The following is a 22,153-nucleotide window of genomic DNA, read 5'->3' as shown; positions in this document are numbered from 1 at the left end:
GCCATGTGCAACGGACTCTTCCCATCCTTACTCTGTAACAGGGAAAGAGAGAGAGAGAGTGGGTCAGTCAGAAGGGCCCACGGCACAGGGAGAAAGGCCCTTTGGCCCATCGACTCTGTACTGGTCAGAATCACCCACCTCATTATCCTAACCCTGGTCCCCATTCGGGGGAGGGGGACAGGTTCCTTTCCGTCTCCCCTACCGATGACCCTCATGATTTTCAGTCACATCCCCCTCTCTCAGTCTCCTCTGCTCCGGGGAGTACAGCCCCAGTCTGTCCAATCTCACTCCAACCCCCAGGTGGGTCATGTTCCGGTAAATCTTCCTCTGCACGGCCTCTGTCACACACCGCATCCCCTCTCACCCCGGATAACCCGCACCCCCTCTCACCCCGGATAACCTGCACCCCCTATCACCCCGGATAACCCGCACCCCCTCTCACCCCGGATAACGTTAATCCCAGAACTGCACACAATACTCTCGCAGTACGCCCTGCACCACAGTCCCAGCACCAGCCTCTCTGCTCTTCGACCTGACACATTGACTAATAACGGCAAGGGTCCCATTCCCATTCCAAACCACTGTATCCCCCCCTGTCCCACTAGCTGAAGGGACTGATGGGCATGCACACGAAGATCCCTTGGATCCTTGCTGCATCCCATGGTGCTATGGTCCACCAGGTGTGACCTTGCCTACACCCATCAGCTCACACTTTTCCCCAGATTGAATTGAGCGACACACAGTGGCTCAGCGGTTGGCACTGCTGCCTCACTGCACCAGGGATCCAGGTTCGATTCCACCCTCGGGCAGGAACAGAGGGTTTGAGTTATAAAGAAAAGCCGGGACCAATTCCACTGGAGTGTAGGAGGTTGAGGGGGTGACCTTACAGATGTTTATCAAATAATGCCAGGTATGGACAGAGTTGACGGTGGTTGTCCTCTTCCCCAGGGTGGGGGAACTCAAAGCTGGTGAGAGGAGAGAGATTTAAAGACGACCTAAGAGGCAATCTTTACACGCAGAGCGTGGTTCGTGTCTGGAATGGACTTCCTGAGGAAGTGGGGGTGGGGGTGTGGGTGCAGTTACAATGTTTAAAAGGCATTTGGATAAGGACACGGACAGGGAAAGGGATATGAGCTTGGAGCAGGGCTAAGTGTGGGACTAGTTTAGTTTGGGATTAGGGTCGGCACGGACTGGATGGGCCGAAGGGGCTGTTTCAGTGCTGTATGACCGTCTGCCTGGGGGGAGTTTGCACATTGGTGTGTGCTCTGGCTTCCTCCCGTGGTGCCCAGGGATGTGCAGGTTAGGGTGGGATTGGCCATGCTAAATTGTCCCCGTAGTGCCCAGGGATGTGCAGGTTAGGGTGGGGATTGGCCGTGCTAAATTGTCCCGGAGTGCCCAGGGATGTACAGGTTAGGGTGGGATTGGCCGTGCTAAATTGTCCCGTAGTGCCCAGGGATGTGCAGGTTAGGGTGGGGATTGGCCGTGCTAAATTGTCCCGTAGTGCCCAGGGATGTGCAAGTTAGGGTGGATTGGCCGTGCTAAATTGTCCCCGTAGTGCCCAGGGATGTGCAGGTTAGGGTGGGATTGGCCGTGCTAAATTGTCCCCATAGTGCCCAGGGATGTACAGGTTAGGGTGGGATTGGCCGTGCTAAATTGTCCCCATAGTGCCCAGGGATGTGCAGGTTAGGGTGGATTGGCCGTGCTAAATTGTCCCGTAGTGCCCAGGGATGTACAGGTTAGGGTGGGATTGGCCGTGCTAAATTGTCCCGTAGTGCCCAGGGATGTACAGGTTAGGGTGGGATTGGCCGTGCTAAATTGTCCCGTAGTGCCCAGGGATGTGCAGGTTAGGGTGGGATTGGCCGTGCTAAATTGTCCCCGTAGTGCCCAGGGATGTACAGGTTAGGGTGGATTGGCCGTGCTAAATTGTCCCGTAGTGCCCAGGGATGTGCAGGTTAGGGTGGGATTGGCCGTGCTAAATTGTCCCGTAGTGCCCAGGGATGTGCAGGTTAGGGTGGGATTGGCCGTGCTAAATTGTCCCATAGTGCCCAGGGATGTGCAGGTTAGGGTGGGATTGGCCGTGCTAAATTGTCCCATAGTGCCCAGGGATGTGCAGGTTAGGGTGGGATTGGCCATGCTAAATTGTCCCCGTAGTGCCCAGGGATGTGCAAGTTAGGGTGGATTGGCCGTGCTAAATTGTCCCGTAGTGCCCAGGGATGTGCAGGTTAGGGTGGGATTGGCCATGCTAAATTGTCCCCGTAGTGCCCAGGGATGTGCAGGTTAGGGTGGGATTGGCCGTGCTAAATTGTCCCGTAGTGCCCAGGGATGTGCAGGTTTGGGTGGGATTGGCCAGGGGTAAATTGTCCCCATAGTGCCCAGGGATGTGCAGGTTAGGGTGGGATTGGCCAGGGGTAAATTGTCCCCGTAGTGCCCAGTGATGTGCAGGTTATGGTGGGATTGGCCGTGCTAAATTGTCCCGTAGTGCCCAGGGATGTGCAGGTTAGGGTGGGATTGGCCGTGCTAAATTGTCCCATAGTGCCCAGGGATGTGCAGGCTAGGGTGGGATTGGCCATGCTAAATTGTCCCCGTAGTGCCCAGGGATGTGCAAGTTAGGGTGGATTGGCCGTGCTAAATTGTCCCGTAGTGCCCAGGGATGTGCAGGTTAGGGTGGGATTGGCCATGCTAAATTGTCCCCGTAGTGCCCAGGGATGTGCAGGTTAGGGTGGGATTGGCCGTGCTAAATTGTCCCGTAGTGCCCAGGGATGTGCAGGTTTGGGTGGGATTGGCCAGGGGTAAATTGTCCCCATAGTGCCCAGGGATGTGCAGGTTAGGGTGGGATTGGCCAGGGGTAAATTGTCCCCGTAGTGCCCAGTGATGTGCAGGTTAGGCTGGGATTGGCCATGCTAAATTGTCCCCATAGTGCCCAGGGATGTGCAGGTTAGGGTGGGATTGGCCGTGCTAAATTGTCCCCGTAGTGCCCAGGGATGTGCAGGTTTGGGTGGATTGGCCGTGCTAAATTGTCCCCATAGTGCCCAGGGATGTACAGGTTAGGGTGGGATTGGCCGTGCTAAATTGTCCCCGTAGTGCCCAGGGATGTGCAGGTTAGGGTGGGATTGGCCGTGCTAAATTGTCCCGTAGTGCCCAGGGATGTACAGGTTAGGGTGGGATTGGCCGTGCTAAATTGTCCCCGTAGTGCCCAGGGACGTGCAGGTTAGGGTGGGATTGGCCGTGCTAAATTGTCCCGTAGTGCCCAGGGATGTGCAGGTTAGGGTGGGATTGGCCGTGCTAAATTGTCCCGTAGTGCCCAGGGATGTGCAGGTTAGGGTGGGATTGGCCGTGCCCAGGGGTGTGCAGGTTAGGGTAGATTGGCCGTGGGAAATGTAGGGTTATTGGGACAGGGTAGGGAGGTCTGTGTGGAATGGTCTTCAGAGAGTTGCTGTGGTCCCGATGTGCTGAACGGCCTCCTTCCACACTATCGGGATGCTGTATTGCTGTGGGTCTGGAGTCACATGTAGGCCAGACCAGGTCAGGATGGTAAGGCCCTCAGTGAGCCCGATGGGTTTTTCCAATAATCGACAATTCTTTCATGGCATGCTGTGGGTGGGATTGGTACTCGGGTCCCCAGAACGTTACCTGGGTCTCTGGCCATCCCTCCCTGGGTAATACTGCGATCCCCTCAGTAATAGATGGTGTGAATCGTCGGGGCGGGGGGGGGGGAAACATGCACCGATTCCGGCGGGACCAGCTGACTCACGGAATCCACCACCTGCCATTGGTGAGATGAGAAGCCGGAACTCTCCGGATTAACAGCTGATCCCGCGAGGCCATCAGCTCCTCGCCCTACACCCCTCAACACCCACTCCCCACCCCCACTCCCTTCACTGCATTAATTCCACTGCTCTCATACAACAGAGAACATTCCAGCTCAGTACAGGCCCTTGGGCCCCTCGATGTTGCGCCGACCTGTGGAACCGATCTGAAGCCTATCTCACCCACACTATTCCATTCTCATCCATGTGTCTGTCTAATGACCAGTTAAATGCCCTTCAAGTTGGCGAGTCTACTACTGTTACCAGGTAATGCGTCCCACACCCATACCACATCTATCCGATTTCTATCACTGCTCAAGTTAAAGCTCTGTCTCCTCGTGGTAGCCATCACCATCTGAGCAAAAACCCGCTCCCTGTCCACCCTATCTAACCCTCCGATTATCTTATACGTCTCTATTAAATCACCTCTCAACCTCCTTCTCTCGAACAAAACCAGCCTCAAGTCCCTCAGCCTTTCCTCCTAAGACCTTCCCTCCAGACCAGGCAACATCCTGGTAAATCTCCTCTGCACCCATTCCAAAGCTTCCACATCCTTCCTATAATGCGGTGACCAGAACTGTACACAATACTCCACGTGCAGCCCACCCGGAGTCTGGTACCTTGTAGCCCCACCATTCCACATCAGCCACTTTCCCCATATCCACCTGTTTGGTCACCTTCTCAAAGGACTCAATAAGGTTCGTGAGGCCCGACCTCCCCTTCACAAAACTGTGTTGACTATCCCTAATCAACTTATTCCTTTCTAGATGATCATTATCCTTTCCAACACTTTATCCATAACCAAAGGAAGGCTCACCAGTCTGTAATTACCAGGGGTATCTCTGTTCCCCCCATTTCTTGAACAAAGGGACAACATTTGCTATCCTCCAGTCTCTGGCACCGTTCCTGTAGACAACGATGACGAAGATCAAAGCCAAAGGCTTGGCAATCTCCTCCCTGGCTACCCAGAGAATGACAGGATAAATCCCATCTGGCCCAGGGGACTTAGCTATTTTCACACCTTCTGGAAGTCCCTTGATCTCTCCCTGTGGGAGCGAGGAACCCACATTCCCTGCCGAGGGAGGTTGGGGAGGGGGGGTAGGGGTGAAGACAATTCCCAGCAAAGACGTTCACAATCACATCCTACCAACCCCCCACGGGGCTTCCAGACAGGGTGGGGGGAGGGGGGGTGGAGGGGAGGGAGAGGACGGGGTGGGGGAACAGTGCAGTGAGCTCACCTGAACATTGACGTCCGCCCCGTTGTTGACCAGGAGCTCGAGACACAACGCACCGTTGGTGGAGACGGCAGCAAAGTGCAGCGGGGTGAAGCCATGCTCGTTCGGCTGGTTGACGTTGGCACCGGAGTTCACCAGCTCGTTGGCAACCGCGTCTTGTCCAGTGTAACAGGCGATGTGGAGGGCAGTGTTCCCGTAGGCGTTAGGCTCATCGATCTGCGGGAGGCAACGGCAGACCGCTCAGCTTGCCCATCCTCCCTGCACCTTCGCCGCTTTCCAGGATCGGGATGGTGTGCACCGGGGCGCGGTGGGGAGGTGGGGCTGCGTCCCCTCCAGCATCACAGACACCCAACCGGCTCAGCGGCATGGAAGAGACGCCAGTATCTCACCGGGCTGTTTGTGGGGGGGGGCAAATGCAGTTACTATAAAGCCCCAGTGCCAGGAGGGGAGCGGGCACTATTCGGAGTCACGGCCTCTCGGATAACCCAAGAGAGGGAATCACTGTGAAAGGGGACCTCAGTGATCACGAGCAGCTCTTCGGAAAACATATGTGGGTGGGGGTGGGGGTGGAATTACCCTGATGTGTCCTGAAGCCAGTACACATCCTTGCGTGAACATCACCAAACCACGAACTGGGCGTGGCATGCCCACTGGTGGGTTCTTGCTGTGTTCAGCACGAAAGGTTTGGGAGAGCGTCGGGGGTGGGGCGGAGGGAGAACGAGTCGGACCCTGGGGCGGGGGATTCCAGCGCGGGTCCTGCGGGTGTCCACCCCCAGCCCCTTCCCCCTCGCGGCACTGACCTCCACCCCGAGGTTGAGGAGGTATTTGACCACGTCGACTTGTCCATTTGAAGCAGCAGCATGCAGTGGTGTGTAACCGCGCTTGTCCTTCCCAGTCACGTCCGACCCACGTGAGGACAACATCTTCACCACCTCCAGGTGTCCTGGGGAGGGAGGGGGGGGGAACCGAGAGCACAGGGGTCAGCGATTGAGGGGGAAGGGGAGAGGAGGGGGGGATTAAATCACCCCTCCCGCACCACCGGATCTCCCCTCCCCCCGGGAAAAACATCCCACTCCCTCACCACCCCCCCAGTAAAAAACGTGCCCCCTCCCTCACCACACCCCCAGTAAAAACATCCCCCTCCCTCACCATCCCCCCAGTAAAAACATCCCCTCCCTCACCACACCCCCAGTAAAAACAGCCCCCTCCCTCACCACTCCCCCAGTAAAAACAGCCCCGTCCCTCAACCCCCTTCAGTAATGACATCCCCCTCCCTCACCACCCCCCCCAGTAAAAAACGTGCCCCCTCCCTCACCACAACCCCAGTAAAAACATCCCCCTCCCTCACCATCCCCCCAGTAAAAACAGCCCCTCCCTCCTCACCCCCCCCCCAGTAAAAACAGCCCCGTCCCTCAACCCCCTACAGTAATGACATCCCCCTCCCTAACTACCTCTACCCTCACCCTGACACAAAGCGAAGACACAACCAACTCTACTCCCTGCCACGCCTCAGCGACTCCCCTTGATCATGCGAGCACACGCAGCCTGATCCTTCCCATCGTGGCCGGGGCTTGGTCGGCTCATTCTCCCCCCCCTGTACTGTTTCCGGTTCCCTCTCCTCTCTCGGTGTTGCCATGCAAGGGGACGAGCTGCTAATTCCGTGCCCGGCTGACATTAACGCAGCCCCTTCTCCCAGCCCCTACCTGGTGTGGGGGGGGGAAGAGCTCACCTGCGTACGCAGCCCAGTGAATCGGCTGCCTGTCCTTTTTGTCACACGCACTGACAGTGGCCCCTTTACTCAACAATAGGTGAACCATCTGGATGTGAAAAACAGACGAGAGAGAGAGAGAGAGAGAGAGCAGAGGGCTGCATCAGCAACAGCTGGGTCATTTTTAGCTCAGAACGCTCCCCGCTACCCCCCCTCTCCTCCAGGAGACCTCCCCACGTGAGGGCGGATGGGTGCCTGAGCCAACGCAGATCCAGACCCCTCACCAACGGAGTCTGTGTGCCCGACGTCAGCACCGATCGGCGATACCCAGCGACAGGACACAGCTCAGGGAGCCCAGAGATCAAACACTACGGTCTTCCAGAGGGTAAAAGGATGCAGACTAAACAGATGTGGAGCGGATGCGTCCCCTTGGGGCGAGGGGGCCTGGGGCGAGAGGTCCCGGTCTGGGGATAAGAGGGGAGCACATTTAAAGCAGAGTACAGGAGAAACGACTTCTCCCGAAGGATGGTACGCACCTGTGGAACCCAGTTCCCCAGAGTAGGGCTGTTGCTGGGACAGTGAGTAAATCTGAGACGGAGTTTGACAGATTTTTAATTGGTCATGGGTTGAAGGGATATGGAGAGAAGGCAGGGGTGAGGAACATATCAGCCACAATCAAATGGCGGAGCAGATCCGAAGGGCAGAATGGCCTAATTCCGCCCCTTTTTCTGACTAACTTATACCCCCAGGCACCGAGTACATGAGCAGGGTGGTCACTCTCACCATGATGCCGTGTCTTGAAGAGGGTGCATTTTGACCTGATGTAAGAGAGACCCTGAACAAGAGGTGCGGAGCTGTCTGTGGTAACGTCAGCACAGCTTGGGAGGCCTTGGGTGCTTATCCGCCCTGCCCCCAAGTTGGGACAATAGAAGCAGCCTGGCCGGGTGGAGCCAGTGCTCACAGACCTGAGTTTTTATTTGATTTCTGAATACTGTGTTTACAGGATGTTACAATAGTTAATTATAGAATCCTTACAACGAGAAGCCCAACAGAGTGGGAATAGGCTATTCGGCCCAACAAATCCACACTGACCCTCCAAAGAATATCCCACCCAGATGCATCCCCCTACTGTATTACTCTACACTGTCCCTGGACTAATGCACCTAACCTACACATCCCTGACCACGAAGGCTAATTTTAGCACGGCCAATTCACCACCATGACAGTTACTGCATGGATTATTAAGCTTTCCAAACACAGGTAAGTTATGACTTGGAGATGCCGGTGTTGGATATGGGTGGACAAAGTTAAAATAAATCACACAACACCCGGATATAGTCCAACAGGTTTAATTGGAAGTACTAGCTTTCGGAGTGCCGTACAACTACATGAAGGAACAGCGCTCTTAAAGCTAGTGCTTCCAAATAAACCTGTTGGATGATAGCTTGGTGTTGTGTGATTTTTAACTTTGTACAGTTAAGTTATTGCAAGTTCTTCTGCCTTTGAACACATCGTGATAAACATGATTCAGAAAGATGTTTTCAGGAGGGGGGGCGTTACATGAGGGAGGGTGAGTTTGACCCATCGACCACACTGGGAACACAGCACGTTAACAGTTTAGCGCGCTGGGGCATCCCTGCTTGGACCCGGAGGTATGGGACGATTGGGTAAGGCACCCCTACCCCACCCCCCCGCTGCGGTGAGCCCTGACCTCAGTGTGACTGCTGTAGGCAGCGTGATGCAGAGCAGATCTCCCAGTGCGGTCACAGACGTTCACACTGCTCAGCAGCGGGATCAGGAGCTCGGCACATTTCACCGCCTTGTTGGCAGCAGCCACGTGGAACGGGGTTTGCCATTGCTTGTCCCGGGCATTCACGTCGGCGGAGTGTTTCAGCAGGACGTTCACAGCTCTCTGAGAAAACAAGACCATCCTCAGCTCATCGCTCAACACAGCAGGGCCCGCTCCCACAACACCCGCTCCCACAGCACTGACCCTCCCACATCACCCACTCCCTCAGCACTGACCCTCCCACATCACCCACTCCCTCAGCACTGACCCTCCCACAGCACCCACTCCCTCAGCACTGACCCTCCCTCAGCACTGACCCTCCCACAGCACTGACCCTCCCACAGCACCCACTCCCACAGCACTGACCCTCCCTCAGCACCCACTCCCACAGCACTGACCCTCCCTCAGCACTGACCCTCCCTCAGCACTGACCCTCCCTCAGCACTGACCCTCCCACAGCACTGACCCTCTCACAGCACTGACCCTCTCACAGCACTGACCCTCTCACAGCACTGACCCTCCCTCAGCACCCACTCCCTCAGCACTGACCCTCCCTCAGCACTGACCCTCCCACATCACCCACTCCCTCAGCACTGACCCTCCCACAGCACCCACTCCCTCAGCACTGACCCTCCCTCAGCACCCACTCCCACAGCACTGACCCTTCCACATCACCCACTCCCTCAGCACCGACCCTCCCACAGCACCCACTCCCTCAGCATTGACCCTCCCTCAGCACTGACCCTCCCTCAGCACTGACCCTCCCTCAGCACCGACCCTCCCTCAGCACCCACTCCCTCAGCACTGACCCTCCCTCAGCACTGACCCTCCCTCAGCACTGACCCTCCCACAGCACTCACTCCCACAGCACTGACCCTCCCTCAGCACTGACCCTCCCACAGCACTGACCCTCCCACAGCACTGACCCTCCCACAGCACCCACTCCCTCAGCACTGACCCTCCCTCAGCACCCACTCCCTCAGCACTGACCCTCCCTCAGCACCCACTCCCTCAGCACCCACTCCCTCAGCACTGACCCTCCCACAGCACCCACTCCCTCACACTGACCCTCCCACAGCGTTGACTGGGTCCCGGTGAGAGACCGGCCTAGTAGTGAGGGGGGGTGAGGTGGCTGGGGACGATGGTAACTTACCTCATTGCGAGAGGCTGCAGCTCGATGTAATGGTGTGAGCCACAAGTTGTCCTTAGCATTCACATTAGCACCTGTTATAGGGAGAGAGGGGGAGAACTCAGGGTTACACAGCACACAGGCTGACCTCTGACCTCGGCCCCTTGGCATGGAAACCATGTTCACAGACAGGGGCCTGACTAACCCGCTCTCGCTCGCTCTCTTTCTCTCTCTCGAGAACCCCAGCCTTTCCTGAGCTGGTGAACTCAGCAAGACCACAAGCAGAGGCAGCGGGCAGCTCCTGATCAATCAGATCCTGGCTGATCTACATTCCACATTCCCATCGATTAGGCCCCGCTGCACCCACTCCGAATCCTCCACAATACCCCGCACCCCCACCAACCACCTCGCATCGCACAAGAAACTGCCCATTCCCACCTCAAACCTGTTCAATGGGCCCCTCCCCGACCCGAGGCAGGGAGCTCCGAAACCAGGCAACCCTCAGAGAGAAAGATTTACCTCATCTCAGTCCTCAAAGGATGACACCCACATCTGGCCCACACGCAGAGACACCCATCCACAAGATGAAGCATTCAGGATCACTGCAATCCATCCCACCCCCCTGCCACTCCCCCCGTCTCTCTCTCACATATGCACACACACACGTGTCTCTCTCTCATGTATGTACACACGTCCCACACATGCACGTACACACGTCTCTCTCTCACGCACGTACACACCACGTCTCTCTCTCTCACGCACGTACACATCACGTCTCTCTCTCTCTCTCACGCACGTACACACGTCTCTCTCTCACGCACGTACACACACGTCTCTCTCTCTCTCGCACATACACACGTCTCTCTCTCTCTCGCACATACACACGTCTCTCTCTCTCACGCACGTACACATCACGTCTCTCTCTCTCACGCACGTACACACGTCTCTCTCTCACGCACGTACACATCACGTCTCTCTCTCTCACGCACGTACACATCACGTCTCTCTCTCTCACGCACGTACACATCACGTCTCTCTCTCTCACGCACGTACACATCACGTCTCTCTCTCTCACGCACGTACACATCACGTCTCTCTCTCTCACGCACGTACACATCACGTCTCTCTCTCTCACGCACGTACACATCACGTCTCTCTCTCTCACGCACGTACACATCACGTCTCTCTCTCTCACGCACGTACACATCACGTCTCTCTCTCTCACGCACGTACACATCACGTCTCTCTCTCTCACGCACGTACACATCACGTCTCTCTCTCTCACGCACGTACACATCACGTCTCTCTCTCTCACGCACGTACACATCACGTCTCTCTCTCTCTCACGCACATACACATCAGGTCTCTCTCTCTCTCACGCACGTACACACGTCTCTCTCTCTCTCACGCACGTACACATCACGTCTCTCTCTCTCACACACGTACACATCACGTCTCTCTCACGCACGTACACATCACGTCTCTCTCTCTCACGCACGTACACATCACGTCTCTCTCTCTCACGCACGTACACATCACGTCTCTCTCTCTCTCACGCACGTACACATCACGTCTCTCTCTCTCTCACGCACGTACACATCACGTCTCTCTCTCTCATGCACGTACACACCACGTCTCTCTCTCTCACGCACGTACACATCACGTCTCTCTCTCTCTCATGCACGTACACACACGTCTCTCTCACACGCACATACACACACATCTCTCTCTCAGGCACGCGCCTCTCTCTCATGCACATACACTTCACGTCTCTCTCTCTCTCACACGCACACATCACGTCTCTCTCTCACACATGCACACACACACGTGTCTCTCTCTCATGTATGTACACACGTCCCACACATGCACGTACACACGTCTCTCTCTCACGCACGTACACACCACGTCTCTCTCTCTCACGCACGTACACATCACGTCTCTCTCTCTCTCTCACACGCACATACACACACATCTCTCTCTCAGGCACGCGCCTCTCTCTCATGCACATACACATCACGTCTCTCTCTCTCTCACACGCACACATCACGTCTCTCTCTCACACATGCACACACACACGTGTCTCTCTCTCATGTATGTACACACGTCCCACACATGCACGTACACACGTCTCTCTCTCTCACGCACGTACACACCACGTCTCTCTCTCTCACGCACGTACATATCACGTCTCTCTCTCTCTCACGCACGTACACACGTCTCTCTCTCACGCACATACACACACACGTCTCTCTCTCACGCACGTACACACACGTCTCTCTCTCTCTCGCACATACACACACGTCTCTCTCTCTCTCTCGCACATACACACACGTCTCTCTCTCTCTCACGCACGTACACACGTCTCTCTCTCTCTCACGTACGTACACACGTCTCTCTCTCTCTCACGCACGTACACACGTCTCTCTCTCTCTCACGCACGTACACACCACGTCTCTCTCTCTCACGCACGTACACACCACGTCTCTCTCTCTCACGCACGTACACACCACGTCTCTCTCTCTCTCACGCACGTACACACCACGTCTCTCTCTCTCTCACGCACGTACACACACGTCTCTCTCACACGCACATACACACACATCTCTCTCTCAGGCACGCGCCTCTCTCTCATGCACGTACACATCACGTCTCTCTCTCTCACGCACGTACACATCACATCTCTCTCACGCACGTACACACACGTCTCTCTCTCTCACGCACGTACACATCACGTCTCTCTCTCTCTCTCTCACGCACGTACACACACGTCTCTCTCACACGCACATACACACACATCTCTCTCTCAGGCACGCGCCTCTCTCTCATGCACATACACATCACGTCTCTCTCTCTCTCACACGCACACATCACGTCTCTCGCTCACACATGCACACACACACGTGTCTCTCTCTCATGTATGTACACACGTCCCACACATGCACGTACACACGTCTCTCTCTCACGCACGTACACACCACGTCTCTCTCTCACACGCACGTACACATCACGTCTCTCTCTCTCTCACGCACGTACACACACGTCTCTCTCTCTCACGCACGTACACACCACGTCTCTCTCTCTCACGCACGTACACACCACGTCTCTCTCTCTCACGCACGTACACACCACGTCTCTCTCTCTCTCACGCACATACACACACGTCTCTCTCTCTCACGCACGTACACATCACGTCTCTCTCTCTCACGCACGTACACACCACGTCTCTCTCTCACGCACGTACACATCACGTCTCTCTCTCTCTCTCACACACGTACACATCACGTCTCTCTCTCTCTCACGCACGTACACATCACGTCTCTCTCTCTCACGCACGTACACATCAGGTCTCTCTCTCTCTCACGCACGTACACACGTCTCTCTCTCACGCACGTACACACGTCTCTCTCTCTCACGCACGTACACACGTCTCTCTCTCTCACGCACGTACACATCACGTCTCTCTCTCTCTCACGCACGTACACACGACGTCTCTCTCTCTCACGCACATACACATCACGTCTCTCTCTCTCTCACGCACGAACACATGACGTCTCTCTCTCTCTCACGCACGTACACATCACGTCTCTCTCTCCCTCACGCACGTACACATCACGTCTCTCTCTCTCTCACGCACGTACACACCACGTCTCTCTCTCTCACGCACGTACACATCACGTCTCTCTCTCTCACGCACGTACACATCACATCTCTCTCTCTCTCTCTCTCATGCACGTACACACACGTCTCTCTCTCTCACACACGTACACATCATGTCTCTCTCTCTCTCTCTCACACGCACATATACACACACATCTCTCTCTCAGGCACGCGCCTCTCTCTCATGCACATACACATCACGTCTCTCTCTCTCTCACACGCACACATCACGTCTCTCTCTCACACATGCACGCACACGTGTCTCTCTCTCTCTCTCATGTATGTACACACGTCCCACACACGCACGTACACATCACGTCTCTCTCTCACGCACATACACATCACGTCTCTCTCACACGCACATACACACCCGTCTCTCACGCAAGCACACACACATCTCAGGCACAAACACGTCGCACGCACATATGCGTCACACTCTCACACGCGCCTCTCACTCACACATGCATGTCTCGCAAGCACGTCGCTCATGCCCACACCCCTGTCACACACACGCACGTCTCTCTCACACACACACGCACGTCCCTCTCACACACACACGCACGTCTCTCTCACACACACACGCACGTCCCTCTCACACACACACGCACGTCCCTCTCACACACACGCACGTCCCTCTCACACACACGCACGCACGTCCCTCTCACACACACGCGCACGTCCCTCTCACACACACGCGCACGTCCCTCTCACACACACGCGCACGTCCCTCTCACACACACGCGCACGTCTCTCTCTCACACACACGCGCACGTCTCTCTCTCACACACACGCGCACGTCTCTCTCACACACACACGCGCACGTCCCTCTCACACACACGCGCACGTCCCTCTCACACACACGCGCACGTCCCTCTCACACACACGCGCACGTCCCTCTCACACACACGCGCACGTCCCTCTCACACACACGCGCACGTCCCTCTCACACACACGCGCACGTCCCTCTCACACACACGCGCACGTCCCTCTCACACACACGCGCACGTCTCTCTCACACACACGCGCGCACGTCTCTCTCACACACACGCGCACGTCTCTCTCACACACACGCGCACGTCTCTCTCACACAGACACGCACGTCTCTCACACACACACACGCACGTCTCTCTCACACACACACGCACGTCTCTCTCACACACACACACACGTCTCTCTCACACACACACGCACGTCCCTCTCACACACACGCACGTCTCTCTCACACACACACGCGCACGTCCCTCTCACACACACGCGCACGTCCCTCTCACACACACGCGCACGTCCCTCTCACACACACGCGCACGTCCCTCTCACACACACGCGCACGTCCCTCTCTCACACACGCGCACGTCTCTCTCTCACACACACGCGCACGTCTCTCTCACACACACGCGCACGTCTCTCTCACACACACGCGCACGTCTCTCTCACACAGACACGCACGTCTCTCACACACACACACGCACGTCTCTCACACACACACGCACGTCTCTCTCACACACACACGCACGTCCCTCTCACACACACACGCACGACCCTCTCACACACACACGCACGTCTCTCTCACACACACACGCACGTCCCTCTCACACACACACGCACGTCCCTCTCACACACACACACATCTCTCACACACGCACGTCTCTCACACACACACACGCACGTCCCTCTCACACACACACGCACGTCCCTCTCACACACACACGCACGTCCCTCTCACACACACACGCACGTCCCTCTCACACACACACGCACGTCCCTCTCACACACACACGCACGTCTCTCTCACACACACACGCACGTCCCTCTCACACACACACACGTCCCTCTCTCACACACACACGCACGTCTCTCTCACACACACACGCACGTCTCTCTCACACACACACGCACATCTCTCACACACACACACGTCCCTCTCACACACACACACATCCCTCTCACACACACACACGTCCCTCTCTCACACACACACGCACGTCTCTCTCACACACACACGCACGTCCCTCTCACACACACACGCACGTCCCTCTCACACACACACGCACGTCCCTCTCACACACACACACGTCCCTCTCACACACACACACGTCCCTCTCTCACACACACACGCACGTCTCTCTCACACACACACGCACGTCTCTCTCTCACACACACGCACATCCCTCTCTCACACACACGCACATCCCTCTCTCACACACACGCACGTCTCTCTCACACACACACACACGCACATCTCTCTCACACACACACACGCACGTCTCTCTCACACACACATGCACGTCTCTCACAGACACACGCACATCTCTCTCTCACACACACACAGGCACGTCTCTCTCACACACACACGCACGTCTCTCTCACACACACACACGCACGTCTCTCTCACACACACACACGCACGTCTCTCTCACACACACACGCACGTCTCTCTCACACACACACACGCACGTCTCTCACACACACGTCTCTCTCACACACACACGCACGTCTCTCTCATACACACACGCACGTCTCTCTCACACACACATGCACGTCCCTCTCACACACACACACGCACGTCTCTCACACACACACGTCTCTCTCACACACACATGCACGTCTCTCACACACACACGCACATCTCTCTCTCTCACACACACACGCACGTCCCTCTCACACACACCCGCACGTCCCTCTCACACACACCCGCACGTCCCTCTCACACACACCCGCACGTCCCTCTCACACACACACGCACGTCCCTCTCACACACACACGCACGTCCCTCTCACACACACACGCACGTCTCTCTCACACACACACACGCACGTCTCTCACACACACACGCACATCTCTCTCTCACACACACACGCACGTCTCTCTCACACACACACGCACGTCCCTCTCACACACACACACGCACGTCTCTCTCTCACACACACACGCACGTCTCTCTCACACACACACGCACGTCTCTCTCACACACACATGCACGTCTCTCTCACACACACATGCACGTCTCTCTCTCTCACACACACGCACGTCTCTCTCACACACACACCCGCACGTCCCTCTCACACACACCCGCACGTCCCTCTCACACACACACGCACGTCCCTCTCACACACACACGCACGTCTCTCTCTCACACACACACGCACGTCCCTCTCACACACGCACGTCCCTCTCACACACACACACGCACGTCTCTCTCACACAAACACGCACGTCTCTCTCACACACACACGCACGTCTCTCTCACACACACACACACGCACGTCTCTCTCACACACACACACGCACGTCTCTCTCACACACACACGCACGTCTCTCTCACACACACGCACGTCTCTCTCACACACACACGCACGTCTCTCTCACACACACACGCACGTCTCTCTCACACACACACACGCACGTCCCTCTCACACACACACGTCCCTCTCACACACACACGCACGTCTCTCTCACACACACACGCACGTCTCTCACACACACACACGCACGTCTCTCACACACACACACGCACGTCTCTCACACACACACACACGCACGTCTCTCTCACACACACACACGCACGTCCCTCTCTCACACACACACCCGCACGTCCCTCTCACACACACACGCACGTCTCTCTCTCACACACACACGCACGTCCCTCTCACACACACACACGCACGTCTCTCTCTCACACACACACACGCACTTCCCTCTCACACACACCCGCACGTCCCTCTCTCACACACACGCATGTCTCTCACACACACACGCATGTCTCTCACACACACACGCACGTCTCTCTCACACACACACGCACGTCTCTCTCACACACACACGCACGTCTCTCTCACACACACACGCACGTCTCTCTCACACACACACGCACGTCTCTCTCACACACACATGCACGTCTCTCTCACACACACACGCACGTCTCTCTCACACACACACATGCACGTCTCTCTCACACACACACACGTCCCTCTCACACACACACACGTCCCTCTCACACACACACACGCACGTCCCTCTCACACACACACCCGCACGTCCCTCTCACACACACACACGCACGCCTCTCACACACACGCACGTCTCTCACACACACACACGTCCCTCTCACACACACACACACATCTCTCTCACACACACACACACATCTCTCTCACACACACACGTCTCTCTCACACACACACACGCACGTCTCTCTCACACACACACACGCACGTCTCTCTCACACACACGTCTCTCTCACACACACACGCACGTCCCTCTCACACACACACGCACGTCTCTCTCACACAAACACGCACGTCTCTCTCACACACACACGCACGTCCCTCTCACACACACACGCACGTCCCTCTCACACACACACGCACGTCTCTCTCTCTCACACACACGCACGTCTCTCTCTCTCACACACACGCACGTCTCTCTCTCACACACACACACACGTCTCTCTCTCACACACACACACACGTCTCTCTCTCACACACACACACACGTCTCTCTCTCACACACACACACACACGTCTCTCTCTCACACACACACGTCTCTCTCACACACACGCGCACGTCCCTCTCACACACACACGCACGTCCCTCTCACACACACACGCACGTCCCTCTCACACACACGTCCCTCTCACACACACACCCGCACGTCCCTCTCACACACACCCGCACGTCCCTCTCACACACACGCACGTCTCTCACACACACACACGCGCACGTCTCTCTCACACACACACGCACGTCTCTCTCACACACACACACGCACGTCTCTCTCACACACACACGCACGTCTCTCACACACACACACGCACGTCTCTCTCACACACGCACGTCTCTCTCTCACACACACACACACGTCCCTCTCTCACACACACACACGTCCCTCTCTCACACACACACACGTCCCTCTCTCACACACACACACGTCCCTCTCTCACACACACACACACACGTCTCTCTCACACATGTTGCTAACACACACAGGAAGTAGTCCAGCTCACCAGATTGAATGAGAATGTCAATGATCTGAACATCACCCAGATAGGCAGCAGCATGAAGTGGTGTTCTCTTCTCTTGGTCCTGTGTGGGTGCAGACAGGGAGAGGTTTCAGTCACTCACTCACTTCACAAATAGATCATGTGACTATTTAGCAAACACGGTGTGGTCGAGGTACTGGAAGGGGTCTGGCAGTGGCTGATCAGGAGGAGAGAGAGTTAACATTCCACAGCAATCCTATGGGATTCTGGATTTCTGAGACAAAGAGAGAATCAATCAACACACGCGAAACAAAATGGATGTGTTCCCAATCGAAAGTGGGAGAAAGGCCGAAGGGGAGCGGGGAGCAGCAGTGTGTGTGGGGGGTGGGGGGGGGGGGGGGGGGGGGGGGTGATAATACCAGGAGAAGGTCAGCCATGATCATGTGCAATGCAGCAGGAAACTTAAAGGGCCGAACTGTCCACTCCCAACTCCTGTGTTCCTCCACACTGAACATAGAGCAGCACAGTCCAGGCCCTTCGGCCCTCGATGTTGCGCTGACCTTCTATCCTACTCTAAGCTCAGACTAACTTCCATCCCCTTCACTGTGCTATCACCCATGTGCCTGTCAAAGAGTCGTTTAAATGTCCCTAATGTCTCTGTCTCTACTCCCACCAGTGACAGTGCATTCCACCCACCCATCCCCCCCCACTCTCTGTGTAAAGAACCTCCCTCGGACATCTCCCCGAAAACTCCCTCCAATCACCTTCTAATGATGCCCCCTCGTGATGGCCATTCCCTCCCTGGGGAAAAGTCTCTGCTTATCCACTCTCTCTGTACCTCTCATTACCTGGTACACCTCTATCAAGTCACCTCTCATCCTTCTTTAATGTGAAGAGCCTGAGATCCCTCAACCTTTCTTCCTGAGACCTACCAGATATCTCTGTTCATTGGGTGTTTCCCACATCTCGCCATCAAGGGTTGGTGTTTGCTCATTGGTTGGCAATCGAACCAGTTATCAAAACAACTAATGACCAACCAATCAGCTAGTTCAAATCGCTCCGAGAGCGTGGGAGCAGGGCACTCAGCCCATTGAGTCCACATGAACTCTCCGAACATCCCACCCAGTCCCACCCCGATCCCGGGAATGGCCGTGCTAAATTGTCCCGTAGTGCCCAGGGATGTACAGATTAGGGTGGGATTGGCCGTGCTAAATTGTCCCCGTAGTGCCCAGGGATGTGCAGGTTAGGGTGGGATTGGCCGTGCTAAATTGTCCCGTAGTGCCCAGGGATGTACAGGTTATGGTGGGATTGGCCGTGCTAAATTGTCCCGTAGTGCCCAGGGATGTGCGGGTTATGGTGGGATTGGCTGTGCTAAATTGTCCCGTAGTGCCCAGGGATGTGCGGGTTATGGTGGGATTGGCCGTGCTAAATTGTCCCGTAGTGCCCAGGGATGTGCAGGTTAGGGTGGGATTGGCCGTGCTAAATTGTCCCCGTAGTGCCCAGGGATGTGCAGGTTAGGGTGGGATTGGCCGTGCTAAATTGTCCCCGTAGTGCCCAGGGATGTGCAGGTTAGGGTGGGATTGGCCGTGCTAAATTACCCATAGTGCCCAGGGATGTGCAAGTTAAGGTGGATTGGCCGTGCTAAATTACCCATAGTGCCCAGGGATGTGCAAGTTAAGGTGGATTGGCCATGCTGGGGGTAACAGCCTATAGCCAATCCATCATAACCTGCACATGTTTGGACTGTGGAGGAAACTGGAGCATCCAGAGGAACCCCCCCACACAGCGCTGACCACTGAGCCACCATGCCTCCCCAGTTAGACTGTGGAGCCCCTTCCCCTGAGTGTCACAGGCTGAGGGGGTCAGCTTATAGAGGTGCATAAAACCATGAGGGGCATGGATAGGGTGAATAGACATCATCTTTTCCCCAGGGTGGGGGAGTCCATAACTAGGGGGTACAGGTTTAAAAGGGACCTGAGGGGCAACTTTTTCCCCCCAGAGGGTGGTGTGTGTGTGGAATGAGCTGCCAGAGGAAGTGGAGGAGGCTGGTACAATGACAACATTTAAAAGGCATCTGGATGGGGATATATAGGTGGCACCATGTAATATTGCAGGAAAAAGGGAAGGGTGGAGAGGCACAGAGGAGTGTCCAGGAATTAGCTCAGTAGCAAATAGCATGGTGAAAACAGAGAGAGAGGGAGAGAGAGAGAGAGACAGAGAGAGAGGGAGAGAGACACAAAGAGAGAGAGAGAGAGAGAGACACACAAAGAGAGAGAGAGAGAGACACACAAAGAGAGAGAGAGAGAGAGAGAGAGACAGAGAGAGAGGGAGAGAGACACAAAGAGAGAGAGAGAGAGAGAGACAGAGAGACAGAGAGAGAGGGAGAGAGACAGAGAGAGAGGGAGAGAGACATAGAGAGAGAGACATAGAGGGAGAGGGACGGAGGAGGGGGGGGCGGAGGGAGGGGGGGCGGGCGGAGGGAGGGGGGCGGGAGGGAGGGGGGCGGGAGGGAGGGGGGGCGGAGGGAGGGGGGGCGGAGGGAGGGGGCGGAGGGAGGGAGGGGGGGCGGAGGGAGGGGGGGCGGAGGGAGGGGGGGCGGAGGGAGGGGGACGGAGGGAGGGGGACGGAGGGAGGGGGACGGAGGGAGGGGGACGGAGGGAGGGGGACGGAGAGAGGGGGACGGAGAGAGGGGGACGGAGAGAGGGGGACGGAGAGAGGGGGACGGAGAGAGGGGGACGGAGTGAGAGATGGGAGCACACATAACAACATGACAAAGATGGTGGAAAATTGCCGATGGAACACAATTAATCAAAAAGGGAGTGAAGTATCAATGAGCCAAGCTCAGACGCTGTTAGTGAGAAAACGTTACAATTGATCATAAAACAACCTAACAGCAGAGAATTCAGAAATACAGCATTTAATTATGATGTGGAGGTGTCAGAGTTGGACTGGAATGTACCAAGTTAAAAATCACACAACACCAGGTTAGAGTCCAACAGGTTTATTTGGAAGCACTAGCTTTCAGAGCACTGCTCCTTGGTCAGGTTCGTATCACATGACAGGTGACCCTGCCGCACGATACAGACACACACACACACACCTCTCAATCACAGTCACACAGTCTCTCTCTCTCGTACACACACTCTCTCTCAGACACACACACACACACACACCTCTCAATCACAGTCACACAGTCTCTCTCTCTCGTACACACACTCTCTCTCAGACACACACACACACACACCTCTCAATCACAGTCACACAGTCTCTCTCTCTCGTACACACCCTCTCTCAGACACACACACACACACCTCTCAATCACAGTCTCACAGTCTCTCTCTCTCGTACACACGCTCTCTCTCAGACACACACACACACACCTCTCAATCACAGTCACACAGTCTCTCTCTCTCATACACACGCTCTCTCTCAGACACACACACACACCTCTCAATCACAGTCACACAGTCTCTCTCTCTCGTACACACCCTCTCTCAGACACACACACACACCTCTCAATCACAGTCACACAGTCTCTCTCTCTCGTACACACCCTCTCTCAGACACACACACACACACCTCTCAATCACAGTCACACAGTCTCTCTCTCGTACACACCCTCTCTCAGACACACACACACACACCTCTCAATCACAGTCACACAGTCTCTCTCTCTCGTACACACCCTCTCTCAGACACACACACACACCTCTCAATCACAGTCACACAGTCTCTCTCTCTCGTACACACACTCTCTCTCAGACACACACACACACACCTCTCAATCACAGTCACACAGTCTCTCTCTCGTACACACCCTCTCTCTCAGACACACACACACACCTCTCAA

General features: G+C 55.8%; 1 protein-coding gene across 1 annotated transcript in view; it reads right to left on the bottom strand.

Moving 5' to 3' along the window:
- LOC140471151 (uncharacterized) overlaps positions 1-22,153 on the bottom strand; it is a 35,754-nt gene that overhangs the window by 2,435 nt on the left and 11,166 nt on the right. Inside the window, exons 3-9 of the mRNA XM_072567029.1 lie at positions 18,328-18,406; positions 9,692-9,762; positions 8,461-8,661; positions 6,771-6,858; positions 5,842-5,984; positions 5,045-5,257; positions 3-32 (exon numbers count right to left, since the gene is read on the bottom strand). Coding sequence (XP_072423130.1) covers positions 3-32; positions 5,045-5,257; positions 5,842-5,984; positions 6,771-6,858; positions 8,461-8,661; positions 9,692-9,762; positions 18,328-18,406 — 825 coding nt within the window. The remainder of the gene's footprint in view (positions 1-2; positions 33-5,044; positions 5,258-5,841; positions 5,985-6,770; positions 6,859-8,460; positions 8,662-9,691; positions 9,763-18,327; positions 18,407-22,153) is intronic.

Source organism: Chiloscyllium punctatum, chromosome X, assembly GCF_047496795.1.
Source record: "Chiloscyllium punctatum isolate Juve2018m chromosome X, sChiPun1.3, whole genome shotgun sequence".
NCBI classification, from domain to species: Eukaryota; Metazoa; Chordata; class Chondrichthyes; order Orectolobiformes; family Hemiscylliidae; genus Chiloscyllium; species Chiloscyllium punctatum.
Note: the sequence above shows the minus strand (reverse complement) of the source record. Positions and strands in the feature narration are given on the sequence as shown.